The following is an 18,617-nucleotide window of genomic DNA, read 5'->3' as shown; positions in this document are numbered from 1 at the left end:
AGACGTTCACGTGGTCGAAGTTATCATTTTTTTCTCATTTGTTGTCACACATTTCTGAAATTGTTGGCATATTTTTCTTGAAACATTTTTTTTTTAATTCCTAGAATGTATTGACTCTTTACAATGGATCATTAGTAGGGTGTGTGCATGTGTGTGTGGTCCCACATACCTCTTACTTTGTAATTGTTAAGGAATTTGATGAAAAAAGATTCAGTTGTTACTGGTAGCTTTGATTCTTTTTCAGGTGTCAGTAATGAGCAAGTGTCTGTTACAATTCCATTCAGATACAGATGAACTGTTGAGCCTCCAGAATCATTGTCTTTGTTTTTCTGCTTACTTTATTTATTGCTTACTTACTTTTTTCATTGTTTTGGTTTGCTTTGCAAGATTTTGTTGGCATATATTTATTTTTTTTGTACACTACCCATCCTCCTTTACAAAGCTGGTTTGTCACAGGGTTATTTTTCTTGTTTCACCTCTGTTGTTCCTCAGAGGAGTGTCAGAAACACACACCAGACTGCTGGGACTCAGTTCTGTGGTGTGTGTGCACATCTAGTATATAGAGGCCAACTCCTGACATTAATGTTGCCGATGTATGAGACCGTTGCTCGAACCACTCCAGTGTAAGTCATCAGTGCAGTAATATTGTGAACATTTACATAGGGGCCAAGTAAATTATAGTGATTTCTGTTTGCGGCTATCATCATATTAAATACCGTTCTGTTTTCAGTGATATACTGAACAGTAGCAGATTCAACACCACAGTTGCACAGCTGGCTGCGGCAGTCTTGTCCCTGTCTGTTTATTTGTCTGTCCGCAGTCACTTCCCCATGCTAGTGGATAGGCTTGGAGTCGTCCGTCTCTGTGTGCATTGGGAGACTGCCCGTGTTAGTAGAACTATCCCAGCGGAGCTTAAAGAGACTCCGGCTGCAGTGTTAACCAGCTCCACCGCCACCAGAGGATCGGGGGGCCGGAGGCTGGAGAAGTACAGCAGGAGCAGAGGTATCTCTCTGTCTGCTGGACCAAACAGCCACCAGCTCACACTGTGCTGATGCTCCATTAGTGAGAAAAGAGCAGGGATTTGTTTCCTGTGTTGTCTGGGCTGTTGCTTTGACTGACAAATAATTGAATGTCATACTGATTAAAACTCAATCGTGTGTCTTTCTTCCAGTAAACAGTGGCATCCTGCATTAGTTACTAAACTGTTTGACTAAACAGCAACTCCTTGGTTGCTACACATTGGAGGGAGTTTCCTTAACTTGTGGCTTTCGTTTGTATGTAACTGATAACACAAAGCAGGCCAGGACGACACTGGCTGCTCCTCCATCTCTGACATTTAAAAATAAGAAGGATGAGCCTCGCGAAGCCTGTCTTATCATCGGAACTGGCTTTAAAAGTGAATCTGATATAAATGAAAGTGCACTTGAAGATCTTTCTGAGTCATCGTGTTTGAATGTTCCAGTGATCTGTTGCTGGTTGCACTTCTTCAAAGTGAGATAAAGCATGGCTTCAACTGGAGAAGCTGTTTAGTGTTTGTTTCTGTTTCCACAGACCCCTCCATATTACTGTTCTTGCAGATGGTGTCCAATTGGAGGGGATCCATCATATTGTCACTGAATTGAGCCAGTATCGGTCATTTCTGGGGGTCCCCTCTCCAGCTTGGTGCACCAGACTGTGCTGGACTTCTGATCTCTAGCCCAATATAATCCTTGCTGTGTACTGTTAATACTAACACTCAATAGTCTATTGGAGAGTAACGCACACGCTACAGGCTGGTTGGACAGACAGACTGGATCTGACATCGAGTTAATGGGCTCCTAGTGGATCAAAACTCTGCACTAAGTAGGCCATATTCATGTTTATGAATCACCCAAGCTAGTTTGGGCTTTCTTTTAGATTGCTCAGGAAGACTTTTCCAAATCACAGGCTCAGACCACTTTCAGGATGATCACATGATCACATGACTACATCTGAACCAAAAGCCTCAACATTATTGTTTCCCTGATTCAGATGAGCAACTTTTGACTTACTTACAATCTTACCAAAAAACTAAAATGAATTTCTAATTTCAATTTCATCAGTACCAATATATCCATGTGAATGATGTTAAATAAGATTTCAATCTGAGGAAACTGAAAACTCCATCCATCTTCCATATTGCTTTATCCAGTCCAAGGTCACGGGGCGCTGGAGAAGATCCCAGAATACAATGGGGGAAAGCAGGGCACAACCTGGACAGGTCACCAGTCCATCACAGAGCAAACAGAGACAGACAACCACACACACACACACACACACGTGCACACACACACACACACACACACACACACACACACACACACACACTTATTACACACACACTTATACTCAAGCCAATGTTTTCAAGGGGAAATGACAAACTTGGTGTTGAGTTTGGAGCCGTTCAGCCTTCTTATGTTTGTATGTATGTATGTCAAGTTAAACCCTTGGTATTTTCTGAACCCACCCCTGTGTGTGTGTATGTTTTTGTTGTTGTTGTTGTTGTTCTTTTTATTGTGTTTTTCACTCAACTAATGGGACATCTTTTACACTCACAGCTTTCTAATAGTATTTTACTATAACCTTTGAGTGGCTCATGTTGCTCTAATTGTGGTCATTTACTTCACACCTTTGATATGGATGCCTAATGCTTTTAATAGCTGCGGTGTGTAAAGCGGCGGTAATAATAACCTGGCGCGCTGCGTCGGGAAAGAAACCATTTGTAACCGTGATAGCGGTTCGGCAGGTCCCCCTGGCTCGCCACACACAAATAGTCGCCTTCGTGACAGGAGGCCGTATCACATTGCCAAGAGGCAAACTCTCTGCAGTTGCCACGGCCGGAGATAAGCTGCTAAGCTGCAGATGAAAGAGTGTGTTCGTGTCGAGAGCGTGGCACGGCGAGCAGCTGGCTGCGGCCGGCCAGATTTGGGAGGCGTGTGGGACAGCGGCCGCTCGGACGTGGCGGAGAGGGGCTTTACGTCACATTTCAAACACGCCCTCCTTAGTCCGGCTTACTGCTCGTAATTTAAAAAGTAGACTAACCACAACGAAATCCAAGCCTTCAACTCAAACTTAATCAGAACTGAGAGGAAATTCATCCGTCTGTCTGTCCATCCGTCTTCTATCCAGCTTAATCTTGTCCAGAGTTGCGGGGCGCTGGAGCCAATCCCAGTTTGGTGACACACACACACACACACACACACACACACACACACACACACACACACACACACACACACACACACACACACACACACACACACACATTAACACCGCAAGACAATTTAGGGGTCACCCATTAAAGGTGCTGTAGGCAGGATTTTGCTAGTCAATGCTAATTTTTCTGTGTTTTCTTTGGATTAAATGTTAGAGTATCCATTGATAATCCTTTAGGAGTGTAGCATAACTGCACTACCGCGAGGGCGCAGCGTTTCCATCTGTCTCTGTTCTAAGCTGAAAAGGAATCTCGACAGCTCCAGGTATCTTTGACCAATCAGAAGAGCCACTGAGGCTCTAACCTGTGATTGGTCGAGGGGCGTTCGTCGCACGTTCTTGTGGGAGGGGCTTAACTTGCATAAGGGCGTGATGTCGGAGAAAACAGGACAGGATTGGCTGTGCTGGGTTTCAAATCGTCATCTTAGATGGGTCAAATCACCATCTTGCTTCGGTAAGCCTAAGCAAGATGCCGGAGATGCGGAATCCTGCCTACAGTACCTTTAACCTCACATGCATGTATTTGGATTGTGGAGGAAACTCACATGGAAGAACATGCAAACTCCACACACAAAGATCCCAGACAGTATTTCAACTAGATCTTTGTGCTGTGAGGCGAGAGTGCTAACCACTGTACCACCGTGAAGCGTGGGAGGGAATTGTGCACAATTTGGTAATAGTTTACTTGAAGCCCCCGTATAACACATTATAGTTATAAACACTCATAAATTATCACAATGCTTTATAACCCACTATACAGATTAGGATTAGGGTTAGGGTCCTGATGTTATAAACCATTGTGATCATTTATGAGTGTTTCTAACTATAGTTATACAGTGCTATAATGTACTTATAATGTGTTATACACTGGGGCTTCAAGTAAAGTGTTACCCAATTTGTTCATGATGAGGACGTGTCGAGGTCTAATTGACCTCAAACAGCAAATCTAAATACGGTTAACAAAAACTTGCCTTTTTTTTACATTTTAATTTCCAATTATCAGAATATATTGACTTTAAATCACACAATATTTATTGGTCAGTTCATGGAAACATGGAACAAATCTGTTTGAAAAGAATTCTCCAAGCAGTCTTTCGAGATGAAATCTTTCATTTATACTTTTTTGTTCCACATTTCTGACACTGTCAGAACAAAATGTTTCTGACTGTGACGATGGCCATCTGTGTCCCTCTCACTGTACAATGGAAGGCCATATAGTTTAAGACACAGTCCATACTCTGAGGAATCAGACTGTATCGAAGACTTCGCGAAAAGTGCATAAATTTCATTAAATGTTTTCAAAAGTTGGACTAAAGTCCAAAAATACTATTAGGATATTAAAACTTTAATTTCTTTTTCCATTACTACTGTGCCCTATCACATGCACATACTGAAGATAAGGAGAATCAAAGGAATATTTTCACTTCTTTGTACACATTTGTTTGGGAGTCCTATTTGTGCTGCTGCATTTTTTCTTGTTTTTAAATCTCTTTACATCATTTTGCCAGCTCGTTTTCTCCGCTGTACTTTTTCCACTTCCACCATTCTGCTGACATGAAACCAAATGGAAGATATCAGAGGTGCTTTGTTGGTATAGAATGTAACAAAAACTGATCCAGCTGCAGGCTATACAAGCCAGATGTTGCATATCTGTGACCCATTTAAGACACTACATCTAACTATTTTCAAATGTTCACATGTCCATATGCTAGAAGATGGATTTTTCTTCTCACACTATTCTTCACTGGGAGCTGTCACCCGTTTTTCCAACTTTAGTCCCAACTTACTAATCTGTTATGAGACTTTCCTATACCTAGGAAGTTTTAGAGGTCAACAAACTCCCAAAATTTCAAACTAAAAGCTCCCTCTTCCAAAAAAAAAAAAAAACAAAAAAAAAAAAAAAACAGTCAAAACACATCTCACAGTATCAAATGCAGAGACATGTTATAAAAATCATTTTTGTACCTTTACTGTTGATCACAGTATCATAATTAAGAGGCTCAAGGATTTGTTTGATATTACTGAGGTTGTTTTAAAAAGGTTTACATCCCATCTAACTGAACGGTCTTCTAGTGTTTACCTAAAGTCACGTATGAAACAGCAAACCTGAGGGATCTTTTCTGGCTCCAAGTCACAAGAATTCATTTTAAGAATTTTAATCTCAACTTTCAGGGTCTAGCTCTACAATATATCTCTGACCTGTTGAAACCATATTCCTCTTCTTCTTCTTCTTCTGCTCTGTGGTCAACAGATCAGAAGTTGCCATTAGTACAACACATTCGGTTTAAAAGTCATGGCCAGCCAGTGTTTCAGGAGGAATTCTCTCTCTCTGTCTCGACACAGAACAGACTACTATTTCAAAAAAGTAGCTGAAGACAATTTATTCAGAAGAGCTTTTAATGAACTTACTTTTTGTTGTATTGCGTCTTATTGTGAAGCACGTTTTGATTTTAATCTGTGAAATGTGCAATAAAAGAAAAAAAAATTACTGACTTATGTGGTGCAATCAAGAAGTTTGAGGACACACCCATGAAATAGAAGGAAAAAAATAGAAAACTGATCAAAGTTTTGCTGTTATTTCTTTCACCGTATTTTCCCTTTCTCTCAAAGTAATTTTTTCCTCAGTGTGTCAAGCACCGTCAGCGATGCCTGCTGGATCTCATCTCCTCCTCGGTGTCCAGCCGCTGTCCCATCAGCCTGAGCTCCGTCTCAGAAAATAAAGTTACAAGCAAGTCGAATCAGCTGAGTCAGTGGGATCAGGACTGGTGACAACTCAAAAGAAGGAATAAAAATAATCGGCAGTGATGTGCAATTATGATTAACTGGCATTTCATTAGAATATGTAATATCATTTAAAGAAAGGCACCTTACCATTTCTGGAAGTCTTTTGAAAAGGCTCAGTCTCTCATCGTGAAAATTCTAGTCCCTACTTCAAGTTCAAAAGTAGCAAAATGTCACCATAATTGAACAAGAATTTATTGTAAAAGTCCTGTTCATACGATCCTCCACACCTCCCGTTATCGAATAATGACACCAGAAACCGGTTTTTAAGGAACAGGTTCATACTTTAATAAAAGGGCATTTTCCCTTGGCACAGATCTGCTATCAAATAAATAAAGCAATTAATCAAATACAATCTAATATAAACTAAACAAAAGTCATGGAAACAGGGAGCGGGAGCAGGATAAGGAGGAGAACAGGTTCACAACAAACACTGTGTGTCTGCGTGTGTGAAGAGACAGATCATTACTCCTCCCTGCTAAGAGAAGACCGGCGTGGCGGATGCTAGCTGACAGGAGGCGAAGTTAGATAGCTCGACAAGTTATTTCATTATAAATAAGCCTTATATTCTTTCTACATGATGCTGGTTTAATCTTTCTGCAGTCAACTATATACATCAGATTAAAAAAAAAACAAAAAACCAATAACAACATAATAATAAATGGGTTTTACACAGCAAATTAGTGGTGCATTAGATACTGAAATAACATGGAGAGGTGAATACTGATAATCCTCTACAACAGGACAGAGGGTGATAGTTTGAAAATGTTAAGGTTATGCTGAAGCTCACATAAAAACCTGCCAGATAGACAAATACAAAAATAAATTCTGGTGGTTTCAGAGGGATTGTTGATGACTGCGCTGCTGTCAAAGTGACAAAAAGAAGCACTGAGATTATTTTTACTGCTCATAAAAAAACTGAATATTACTGAGGTAAAAGATGGAAGAGACAGCGGAAACAGGATGAGGGTTTTTTTGAATCCGGCGTGCGCCTTTACGAAAAGGCTATGGAACAAAAGAGAGGAGGAATTGCTCTCCCAACCCTCAGCTGACGCTGCGGAGGTGTTCTCCACGGAGCAGGTTTCAGGTTCGCAGTAGGACTTTCAGGAAAGTCTGGAAAGGTGTAATGAATTGTAACTCTCTGTGTTCAGAAAAGCTGCTTAAAAGGGAAACAAGTTTGAGAACCGCCGCAGGCCGAGGGTCCACGGAGCTTCCTTCAGAGACCACCCTGCAGGACCGGCAGTCCCTCGCTCGCCGTCCGTTGACACAACGCCGCCTTTCTCCGCCCGCAGGCTGCTCTCCGAGGTGAACGCAGCCACAAAAAGGCGCGTTGTGAGGGCCGCCCTCGGTCGCGTCAGCCGGAGGAAGTCGAGGTATGGAGCGCAGCTGTGACCCCTCCTCACCCTCTCTCCTCGGGGAACGACGCCGGGTTCCCCGCCGGGCCCGGCGACGCGTCCAGGCTGACTGGTGCCTGCAGCTGCGAAGGGGGGACGGCGCGGGGCCGGGGCCGGCATGCGCTGCATTCCTCCTCATCAAGGACCAACGCAATCAAAGATGGGCCCACGGTCCACATACTGACAGCTCACTTCCTCTAGACAGACTGCCCTTGAGCAAGGCACTTAGAGAAGACTACAGCTGCACAAGGGCAGGTTGAAGTGACACCACAGTGCTGTTAGGCAGGCGCGTTCTCGAGCCGACCTCCCCTGGATCCCCTGGCCGGGACGGTCTCTGGCAGGAGAGCGGCGGCGGGCGGTGAGTTATGGGTCCGGTGGAGACGGCCGGCCGGGCCCAGTGTCATCCAGCACCGGAGGAATGAGACAGCTGAAAGGAGCCCTGGCCCCTGCCGCACCACAGACAGAGCCGTGTTGGCTGAGCGCTGAGGCCACATGGCGGCACGGTGAAAGACCTGCTGACAGCTGGGGCGGGTGGGGTGGAGGGGGGGGATGGGAAGATGCCATGGAAACCGAGGGAGCAACCCTCTGATGCTGAGCCAGGACAACAGAGCAGCTACGAGCAGAGCAACAACAAAAAGTGCGTAAAAGAAACGAGGCGGCAGCACCTCAACGCGAGAACAAGCATAGAGGAGGAAATGACCTGCACGCTCAGCGAAACATCTCCCAACATAAATTACAGTTAAACAAAAGGTTTCCTAAAGGCCAAACTGTGTTTATGATGAACGACCACGGCAACCTCCACCAGGCTGGATCTAAAATTCAGTTTCTAAACCTCAGTTTCTTTGTTTCTGTGTTCCACCAACTGGCAAACCCTCATTAGGAGAACATTAGGAGGTGTAAGGTAGATTGAGAGAGAGAAAAGATGCCGTTAAACTAAAAATAAGAAAGGAAAATTAACTTTGGACATGTTAGATGCACTTGTGCCACACGCTTTGGACCAATGAAACACGTCTCACTGTCTTCAGAGCAACGTCAGGGGACTGAGGCCATGTGGCAGTTTGGTGGTTGGAGCATTATGGAGAAAAGGGACCTTTACTACAAACACAAACCAGACATGTTGCAGAAGCTTCTTCCAGAAGAAAAAGACGACGGATATACGCCATATGAAACGGATTAACCCACGCTGTTAAAAATATACAATCACCACCGTTTTTGTGATGTTGATGAATGAAGCGGAGCGACTGAGCAGCACTGCTGGGTTCATTCAGTCATTGAGTCACTCCGTCACACTGACGTGAGAAAGCTGAAATGAAGGAGTGTGTGTGTGTCCTTTAAGGTACAAATGAGGCTCCTAGTGGTCTTTATATAAATGCGGCCGTGAGGAAAAAAACAAACAAAACAAAACTGCTTTCAGATGGTGAATACAAAGATATCACATTATCAATAAAGCTTATAAAATTGATAACAATATATACCTTATGTACAGAAAATGTTAGTCAATAAATGTCTATGGAGCTTTTCAATGTTTCAGTACTGCAGAATTAGAAGTAATTTCAAAATAACCTCTCAAAGTCACCATTACAACAACAATTAGGATAAAATTAGAGGTAGCAGCGGATTTGGGATCTCTCTTCTATTGTTTTGATTTTTTTCTTTTTTCATGTACTTTCATGTCATTTTTTTATTCGTTTTCCCATTTTTGCTGATGGGGTATTGTGTGCTTGAATCTTCATTTTCATCTTCAAAAGCCCGCCTGACATCCTGCTTTAAATACTCATGCACCCACGAGCGCACTTCAAGTGGTTTTCCACAGACACCAGTGTCGTGACACTCAGACGCACACGCACCTACATCTTTGCTACGCTCACACATTCACACCTTTTTAGTTGTTTTTTTTTGTTTATACATACACCTCACACGCTGCTCTTCTATCATCTGGATTCCTTCATGTGTTTTTTTTTTTCTTCTGCACATCACAGTCTGATTCCTCGTGTTCCTCCAGCCTCCGTGGAAACCTTCTGGCTGAGTGTTGCGGAGCTGCTTTGGAGCCGTGGACTTCACCGGGCCGAGGATCACGGAGTCAGCGAGGGGAGGGCGCTCCGCAGCGTTCATCCTTCTGCGCCTCCTCTCCAGTGTCACTGTGATCCCGAGCCCCGCTGCACACACTGCTTTCTGACCCCACCCCCTTCCCATGATCCTCCCCTCCTCCGGGCCGTGTCCTCTTCAATGCCACTGCACAGAGTTTGTGGAGGAGTCGTCCTGCGGTCAGCGTGTGCTGGGTGGGTGTGTGTGTGTGTGTGTGTGTGTGTGTGTTGGGGGGGCTGCAGCAGTGCCGGGCTGTCCCAGGCAGGGTGGACATTCAGGACTGGTAGAAGTGGTGGTAGTGGTGATGGTGTTCGTGGTGGTGGTGGTGCTCGTGCCGCTGCACCACCTGCGCCAGCCCCCCCTCGTAGAGCAGCACGCTCGGCAGGTCCCTCACCTGCTCCTTCTCCACCACGGGTCCTGCGGCGGCCAGGGAGCCCAAGGCCCGGTAGCCCTGGCTCTCCTTGGAGCGCTGCTTGTGTTTGCGGTAGGGCGCCGCGGACTGATGGGGCGGGGTCTGGCTGGGAAGGGCGGGAGGAGGGGGGGCACCCCGACTCCTCATCACCCTGCTGCTGCTGATCTGCGCCGGAGGCGTGCGGCTGTGGTTCTTGGGCGAGCGCAGGCCGTGTTTCCCTGAGTCTTGACCTCGTAGCCGGACCGGGTGGGGGCCGTCGGTGGCGCCGGCATCCGCAGCAGGCTGCAGGCGGCGGTGGTGGGAATGGGAGTGGCCGTTTTCCGGCTCATGGGAGCGAGAACGTGTCTGGTTGGACGAGCGCGTCTGAGGCTCCGCTTTAGCCGGCTCGGCTGTCGTCGCTGTGAGGGAGACACAGGTGCATGTTTAAAACAACAGACGGCTGCAGAGCGGAGGGCTTTTATCCTCAAAACTGATCCTGGGGAGCAGATTACAAGCAGAGAAACCCTTGTGATGATCGTTTGATGAATAAGATTATATTAATAACAATCATGTAAATCATTGTGACTCTAAAACTGCCGTACAGACGGCGTGAATGTGAGGTTGTATTTGCTTCTTCACAGTCTAAACCACTTGATATAGTCTGGAGGTGTGAATGTATGAGGTTGATGGACTGGTGACCTTCGTTTGCCTCCACAGAGAGCTGGGATTGACTCCAGCACCTCATGACCTTGAGCTGGATAAGATGCTACACATATTGTAATCATTATCTTACTAAAGGGGAAAAAGCCAAAACCTGAAAGTTAAGCAAACTAGTAAACCAACAACTCTTGAATAAAGTTTTATTCGAAGCCTGGATGTGACGACACCACCAGACTCATTTTAGCATCTTTCTCCGAGGCAGATAACCCAGATAACAGATCTCTGTTCGCACTTTCCTGACAAAAGCAACATTAAAACCATAACATGTCATCACGGAGCACCAGATCAAGGCTGCTGCTTATTAGACCTAATATTTCACTTCACAACAGGCTGTTCTGTTGATGGGGCTTTAGCTTCGAACACTTGATGTATTGTGCTCGCCTGAGCCCAGATGTTTGTACTGGCAAGCGCCGCAGTGGGCCGGTAGTTCCTCCTAATGGGCTACAAGCAGGTGCCGCAGTAATGAGGGCCCCTGGACGCGGCTTCAAAGGGGCCCCGGTCTGCGAGCCTCCCTCCCCGCTGGCCCCGGTCCACTCACCGGCTCCGAAACGGGAACTGTAGTTCTCGATCCCTGCCAGGTCCAAGTAGTGGTTCCTGCGTTCCAGGTTCTCATCCACACAGTGGCGCTGGCAGCCAGGCTGGGTGTGGTGGTCGCTGTGGTGGCGCCTGCGGACACAAGCGGCACCTCTCATTAGGTAGCGGTCCGGGCCGGCGAGCGTCGCTACGGCAGTGTTTGGAGAAAGTAAAACAAGTGTTCCTTATGATCACGCAGTGGCCGAGTAATTGTAATTGAGGAGTGCGAGCGTGATTGGAAAATCACAGGCTGGGAGAGCTCCCGCAGCACGGCGAGCCGGCGAGAGATCAGACTCGCTCCCTCGAGTTTACTCCTCCTGAGTGCCGCGGAGGTCAAGCTGGTCGAAGCTAATTAAAGACGGAGAGACTATTACAAAACCCAAGTGTGAATTCTTCCTTAAACAACTGCCGCCGCCGCCGCTGACACATTTTAACAGCAAGTATCTATTTTTTCCTGCTAAAAAAGAGTGAATGTGACATAAAACTGAAAAATAACACGCTTTTGCAGGCATGCACCACACACACACACACACACACACACACACACACACACACACACACACACACACACACACACAACAGAGACTGGAGTGTACAGAGGAGGCGGGTTTACCTTAGGAGTGCTCGAGACTTCTTGTCTGCAGTCTTGAGGTCTTCGATGCACTTGTCATTTTTCTCCCTGGGGTGGGGCAAGTCTGCGTATGTGTGAAAGACAGGAGGCTATTATCAAAGAGAGCAACACAGAGGAGTCACACATGCGCACACACACACACACACACACACCCGTGCACGCAGGCATGCACGACAACAGTCGCTCCAGACTCAGAAGAAAGCAACCTTTGTTTTGGGGTTTTACTTTGAAGATCTATAGAAAAAGAAAAACAACAATGCTTCATTTATTCTATTTTCAACTCTCAGCCTCTTATAAGGAGCAGAATGAAATAAAAAACATGCAGACTTCAGAAATAGTTCATTAAGGACGTGAGATCTGATGCAGTTTGAAATTAGCATGAAGGCAACCAGCAATACTTTCAAAGCCTGCTCTGTCTGAATCTCTTGACAGATATTTATAGCCAAAACAATAGGATCCAAACACGCAGGAATATATACTTTTTGAGATATTTTTCCCTGACTACTTGTTTACCAAGTCGTCAGTGAGAAAAGTTAAGTTGAACGCAGCTATATTTTCCCGGCAGCTCTGAGAAGGGAGGGGGATGAAGAGTAGAGGGGGGAAGAAAAGGAAACTTTGGAGAAAAGAAAAATGGCTGTGGTTATCAAAAGGACTCGGCACATCTCTTAAGGTTTCTTTCAGACTATTTGAAGGCGCTGAGGGAGAGGGGAGGGGGGGACCCCCTCTCTTGGCTCTGTCACACCCCCCATCATTAAAAATGAACCCCATTGAGTGGGAGAGATGGAGCGACGCCGAGACTGCGAGGAACAAAGCTGTGACAGGCCTGAAGCAGGCGCCTTTCTGCACGACAACAAACACGTCTCTGGGTGAGCTGACAGCAGGCAACACAAGAGGGACCCCCGAGTGCCCTCGGCCCCCCCCGCCCCTTCCTCCGCTCCCACCCACGGCGGCGGCGACGACGCTGGCTCTACCTGCCGCGCCCTGCGTGCAGCTCCTCCACCGCTGGCTGGAGTCGGGCGCCACGGAGAGCTTGACCCGCAGCGTCTTGCTGCTGCCGGGCGAGTGGTTGACGGAGGCGTCCACAACCTCGTAGATGGTGTGGAGCAGGCTGGTGATGTCCTGCAGGGCAGAGGAGAGGAGGTGAGCACAGCATCCCGCTTCACCTGAAACCTTGGCAAGAGTTTCCAGAACCTTCTGTTAACCATTTCTTCAAATTTACCTCAAAAAGGGAAAATGAGTGAGAATGTTTCAGCGTGCACCAGAATATCTAAAAAGTCATTTGAGTTCATTCCTCCAGTCCGAAGAAAAAAAAAAAAAAAAAATTTAAAAAAAGGAATGCGTATCACCACAAAATGAGTGCCATCCACTCGATCGTGCAAATGCCTGTGTGGCATTTACTCGATTTTGGCAGAAAAGAAACATAATTGAGTGGAAAACATCATTATGAAAGAAAAAGCCATGCAGAGGCCAATGCAATATTTCAGCCACAATGTTGGAATCATACTACGTTTTTTTATCCCTTCTTGTTCACCGAGATATTTATTTTTCTGTGCGCATACAAAAAAAAAATAGAGAAGAAGTCGTGAGTTCTTTTTTGGGTTGGCAAGATCAATTTGAGCATTTGAATAGACACTTGATGGACCATAAAACCTCAGCTTTTACCTCTGTTTACATAAAAAAAAGACTTTATTTGTAATCTTCTTCAAGTAAGAAATACGTTGCTGGAAAAATGCAAAGGAAGACTTTAAAGATGAACAAAATACTTGACTAATTCTGGCGTGATCCATCGGTAGAGTAGCTTAGTAAAGACTAAATTAGAGCTGAGCAGCTAATCCCTCCTTCACATCACACCTTCTTCACACTTCAAAATTGAGATTTTGGAGCTAATTTATAGATCTCTTATTACTTAAAAGTCCTTATTTATTTAAATGTTAACCCATTTGCAGATTTTTATTTAATTATTCCAAGAAAGACTACTTTACATTCTTTATCTTCATGTTTGAGAAGCTTCACTATCTAGTGCATGGACAAAGTATCGCAGTTCTTCAGATGTTCACTGACATTAAAGCACTGAACTGAAGCACTGAAAAAGAATAGAGTAAAAAGAAAGGGAGAGTACTGTCGTGAGTACCCTCCATGAGTCCTAGAATCTGCCGTTTTATGCATTAAAAGCATGCATAATGAATGGCGTGCTCGCGAGGAATTTAGAGAAGTGACTCAGAGAACAGTGAACAGAGGAACACCGACATCAGCAATCAGACGGGGCGTAAACTTATAAATCCATAAAAACAAACGTGTGTGTAGCAGCACAGGAGGACGGCAGAGCTGCCAGGCCTGATAGGACTCATGCTTACAGCGGTGAGCTCTGAACTTTCTCCAATGAATCCCCCAATCTCTACTGAATATCTGGAATTGCACCGTCAATAAATGGAGAGGAACAAAGACAAGTGAACCCAGAGCAGAGAATGGAGTGTGTTTTCTGCTGAATCGTCCAGGTTTGGTACCTCAGCCTCCAATCAGTGAGGGCAGTCTATGTTTCGTCTCTTGTGGCCGTTTCGAAGCCACATTCTGCACCGATGAGTGTTTTTTCTGCGCCGCGCCGAGCTTACGAGCCCCTCCTGACTACCAGCTAATGCTCTGGGTCTTTTCATAACAAATCAAACTCTAATTGCCCATAAAAAGTTCAGCAGGTATGGAAGTGGAAAGCACTGACTCATGTCATGTACTGTATCTCAGCTGTCCTGGGTGGTTTACCTCTGGAAGTAGCACAGTGCCGCCATAAGAGCTCCTTTGACAGAAGAATTAAGCCCGAGCCACACAAACGCAACAGCAGGATTTTTACACACTTTTACCACTCTGACTCATAAAAGGGGGACTATTATGAATTCTTCGGGGACTGGTTCCACATACCGCTTTTAGACGCAGACGAACAGTAAGGGGGGGGGGAAAAAAAAAATTAAAAAATAAAATAAAATAAAAGCTTCCTGTGTCATTTTTGGTTTTCCTCTTTTTATTTGTGAGAAGAGATTTAAAAAAAAAGAAGAAGAAGTTGGAGAAGAAAGCTTTTCTTCCCCCCCGCCCCCCACTCCAAGCCGCCGCCGCCTGCCGTCTCATGAGCCGCGGAGCCGCAGGCAACGCCAAAAAAACTTGCACTGCCAACCACACAGAGGACAGCTCCAGTCTCTTTTCAGCCGTTTCAAGTTGTTCTCAAAAAAACATTGGATGTTTCCTCAGATCTGTACCAGGCAGACACAAGCCACAAGGTGCCTCGCAGGAGCGGAAATGCACCGGCGCTGCTGGATTCGGTTCCGAATGAGCGAGATTGGCGTGGGAGCTTTTGCTACTCTGCTCTTCTTCTGGGTGTGGCCAAACCAGAAGAAACAAACGGGAAAGTTACCGATTCTTTTCCAGAGGATGGCAGGAGGTTGCTCCACTGTACCGTGGAAAATGTACTTCAAACACCGTCGTCACACAAACACACACAAACTGAGTTTATTCTTCACCAACTTTTTCTGGATATTATTTCAATCTGTTTTACCTGAGAAAGTGAACCAACATGCTACTTCAATTCAGTGTCTTGGATCGAACCTGCAATCTTGCAACTGAAAAATAGTCAATGTGTTTTTTTTAACTGTTCCACTGGATCCAATCCATTTTCCAGTGCATCTTATAGGCGGAGTTTGAGAAACGTCTAAGGGGCAACATGTGTATTTAGCTAGATTTGGCTATGCCAGGATCTGCTGAGAGGATATGTCACTGGACAAACACAAAATATCAAAAATATTTCCTCACAAATGTAAAATTACTAGTGCTGTCAGTTTTAATCGCGATTAATCCATTGAGGTCTGCCAATTGGGTCAAAGAAAAGAACTAGAGGATAATAGTGTTTTTCCTGACATTGGGACTGATTTATGAGGATTAGATTCTTCATTGCGATTAATCTCTACTTTAAAAAAAGTTAATTGTTGACAGTTTTCCATGAATTAATCACGATTAATTGCGATCAATGCGATTAAATTGCGATCAATGCGATTAAATTGTGATCAATGCGATTAAAACTGACAGCACTAAAAATTACAAATATATATACGGATATATACTGATACTCATACACTTCATGATCCTTTTTAGCAGCTACTGTTGCTACTGGCACTACAAGATACAACTTTCGTTCAACTTTTTTTTCAGACTTTCTCCCTGCTAAAAAACAAAAAGTATCTAGAAAACCATTTTTGACGTTAACTGTCCCTTATGAACGGACAAATCCACCCGTGACAGTAAAATCTTCATTCAAAGTGTTTGAGCAACTTGTGTCATCTTACCTTGAACATGGACTGGAATAAACTGTCTCTGTTCATGCTCGGTATTTATTTGTGAATAACTCATTGTAGTTATTAATCTTTTCACATTTACTGTGGAGCCTTGATGCAAATCCAACCAACAGTAATACAATGTAAAACAAGCTGTGGTGACTGATTTCTATTATGCTTTTTATTGTTCATTTAATCTTTTTTTTTCTAGCTCATTTCAGTTTCATCCCTGCTGGGAGCAGATGGTGATTACCTCTCTGGTGACTTTTCCACTGTTGTCAAAGTCGTAGAGGGTGAAGGTCCACTCCTGTCGGTTGTCCTCCTCCACGGACACGGCGCACTCCAGCTCCTGAAACAGCACAGTGATCCCGGCGTCACGCCGCGCGTGGGAGAGTGTGTGTGTGTGTGTCTCCTGCTTATCCGACCACTGGCCTACTTTCACCCGGCGGGAGGGGGGCGGGGGCGGGGGAGGAGGGGGTGTAATAAACGTCCCGTTCTGTGTTGACACTCACTTCAAACTGGAGCTGCTTCTGCGGCCCTGCGGGGGATTGGCTGTCCCTCTCCTGCATCTTCTCCTCCACACAGCAGCTGTCTGTCTTCTCCGGGGGTAAAGCCACTGCAGCGACACACGCACACACGCGCACGCACACGCACACACACAGAAAGATAAAAGAGAGAGCCTGAGGATGGAAACACTGGGTGCAGTCATAACCTGAGGATACGACGTCGCCTTCAAGTGTTTCTTGTAAGCCCTGACTTCCCGGTTTGGCAGACGCAATTAAGACATGTTACACATTCTAGTGGTTCTGGATGGAAATGATCACATTCGCTCGTTTTCCTCACTCTGAAATTGCGTTTTTGGAATTGTTTTAACATCTTTAAGCGCAACAGTATATCACACAGAGGCTGATAAGTTCAGTGTAAGCGATAAAGCATCACTGCTTTGCACATCACAAGTCATAATTTAGATTTTGGATCCATTTATTGTTTTTTTTTTTATTTTTCTTCTATTTACTGTCTGGGCGTACAGAGGGTGAACGTGGCAACGCACTCCCACACTTAAAATTTTTTTAAAAAAGAATTTAAAAAAGACATTTTGCTGAGGTACATGGTGACATTCTGAAAACTTAACCATAAAAGGATTTAAGCTTAACAAATAAAAATCCGATCATCTCTGCATTATATTCCAGAGAGCAGAAACAATAAAATCAAACCAGCAACTTCAAGGCAGAAACTGAAATCAAGGTGTCAATGCAGTGTAGAGAAATACCTCTGATTCTGTGACAGCACTAATTCTCTAATGACAAAAGCTGCTCCATCGTAGCGGTTTGGAGCTGAAAGCTATTATGTGCACATCCCAATGGGCTCTCACAGAGCGGGGATGTCAAACACGAATCTGAAAGGTTTAACATGCCTAAAACATGACGGAATATGGCAATTGGCTTTCGAATATAAGTGGTGGAACTGAAACAGCATGTGAACATCAAAAGGTCTATAGGAGGCCCTCGAGTCGGCGGCGCAGTGCAGCAGAGCTCATCTTTTCATTGGAATGACATTCACCGTACATTACCATCCAGACGTACAGCGCCGCCAGGAAGTCCGCCAGGAGATCTATTCTGCCACATGCACTTTTTACCCCTTTAAAGTGACGGCCACATCCACTCCTGTGGATTTCATTCATCGTTGTTTCCATAAACTGAACACCGGTTTTCCAAAACAAGCTTCAAAGTGAGAATGATGTCCTGATATCTAAGATCTATCTGCCCTACCAAAATGGAGAAAAAGGCTTGAGATACGAAAAGAAGTAAAATCACTCAAGAAAGAAGAAAAATATTAGTAAAATAGAAAATATCAATCACAATGAAGCACTGTAGGCGTACGCAATATTCATAGATGGCAGGTACTGAGCTACAAGTACTTCTACCTTCCTTAGGAAGAATTTGTTACAACTGTCAAGCATAAACTACTATTTTAGAAAGATTAAAAGTTGGAATGTGTGAAGGAGTTGTGTGTATATTAGATATTGTTGAAATCACATGGTTGGCGGTCACAGCTAAAAGTGGCGTGTTTTTAGGATTGCTCTATTTCATAGGCTTGCCCACCCTTCAGGACATAAATAGCTGTCGCTGTCTGGTTGGATGTTTCAGTTTCACAGCTGGATGAAGGCCCAGATCTAATGCCAGCGGATATCCTTCTCTGCTTTGAAATCCAGCATTTGTTTGACACTCGAGACCGCAGATACACGCAAACATGCGTCTGAGATTTGGGAGGTGTTCGCGGCGGCTCCTTTACAAGCCACGGTGAGTTACAGTTACCCCGACACGTCGCCGCTTGTGAATTATTTTTTCGGTGGAGCGTCTTCTTGCCTCATCCCACCCCCGCCCCCTCCGCCGTGTTTCACCTCTGGTCGTTTAGCTTTCATCGCTATCCCCCCACTACTCCCCAAATCCAATCAAAGTCCTGCAGGCTGCACACACCCACAAAGCCACACAGACCACACC

General features: G+C 45.0%; 1 protein-coding gene across 1 annotated transcript in view; it reads right to left on the bottom strand.

Moving 5' to 3' along the window:
- Positions 1-6,638: 6,638 nt before the first annotated feature.
- Positions 6,639-18,617, bottom strand: part of nkd1 (NKD inhibitor of WNT signaling pathway 1) — a 34,215-nt gene continuing 22,236 nt past the window's right edge. The window contains exons 5-10 of the mRNA XM_030092658.1: positions 16,629-16,732; positions 16,370-16,465; positions 12,778-12,925; positions 11,789-11,870; positions 11,141-11,268; positions 6,639-10,301 (exon numbers count right to left, since the gene is read on the bottom strand). Of these exons, the coding sequence (XP_029948518.1) occupies positions 9,766-10,301; positions 11,141-11,268; positions 11,789-11,870; positions 12,778-12,925; positions 16,370-16,465; positions 16,629-16,732 (1,094 nt within the window). The 3' untranslated portion in view covers positions 6,639-9,765. The remainder of the gene's footprint in view (positions 10,302-11,140; positions 11,269-11,788; positions 11,871-12,777; positions 12,926-16,369; positions 16,466-16,628; positions 16,733-18,617) is intronic.

The sequence above is a fragment of the Salarias fasciatus genome, chromosome 1 (assembly GCF_902148845.1).
Source record: "Salarias fasciatus chromosome 1, fSalaFa1.1, whole genome shotgun sequence".
Taxonomy (NCBI): domain Eukaryota; kingdom Metazoa; phylum Chordata; class Actinopteri; order Blenniiformes; family Blenniidae; genus Salarias; species Salarias fasciatus.
The sequence above is the reverse complement of the archived record's forward strand: the minus strand, read 5'-3'. Positions and strand labels throughout refer to the sequence as shown.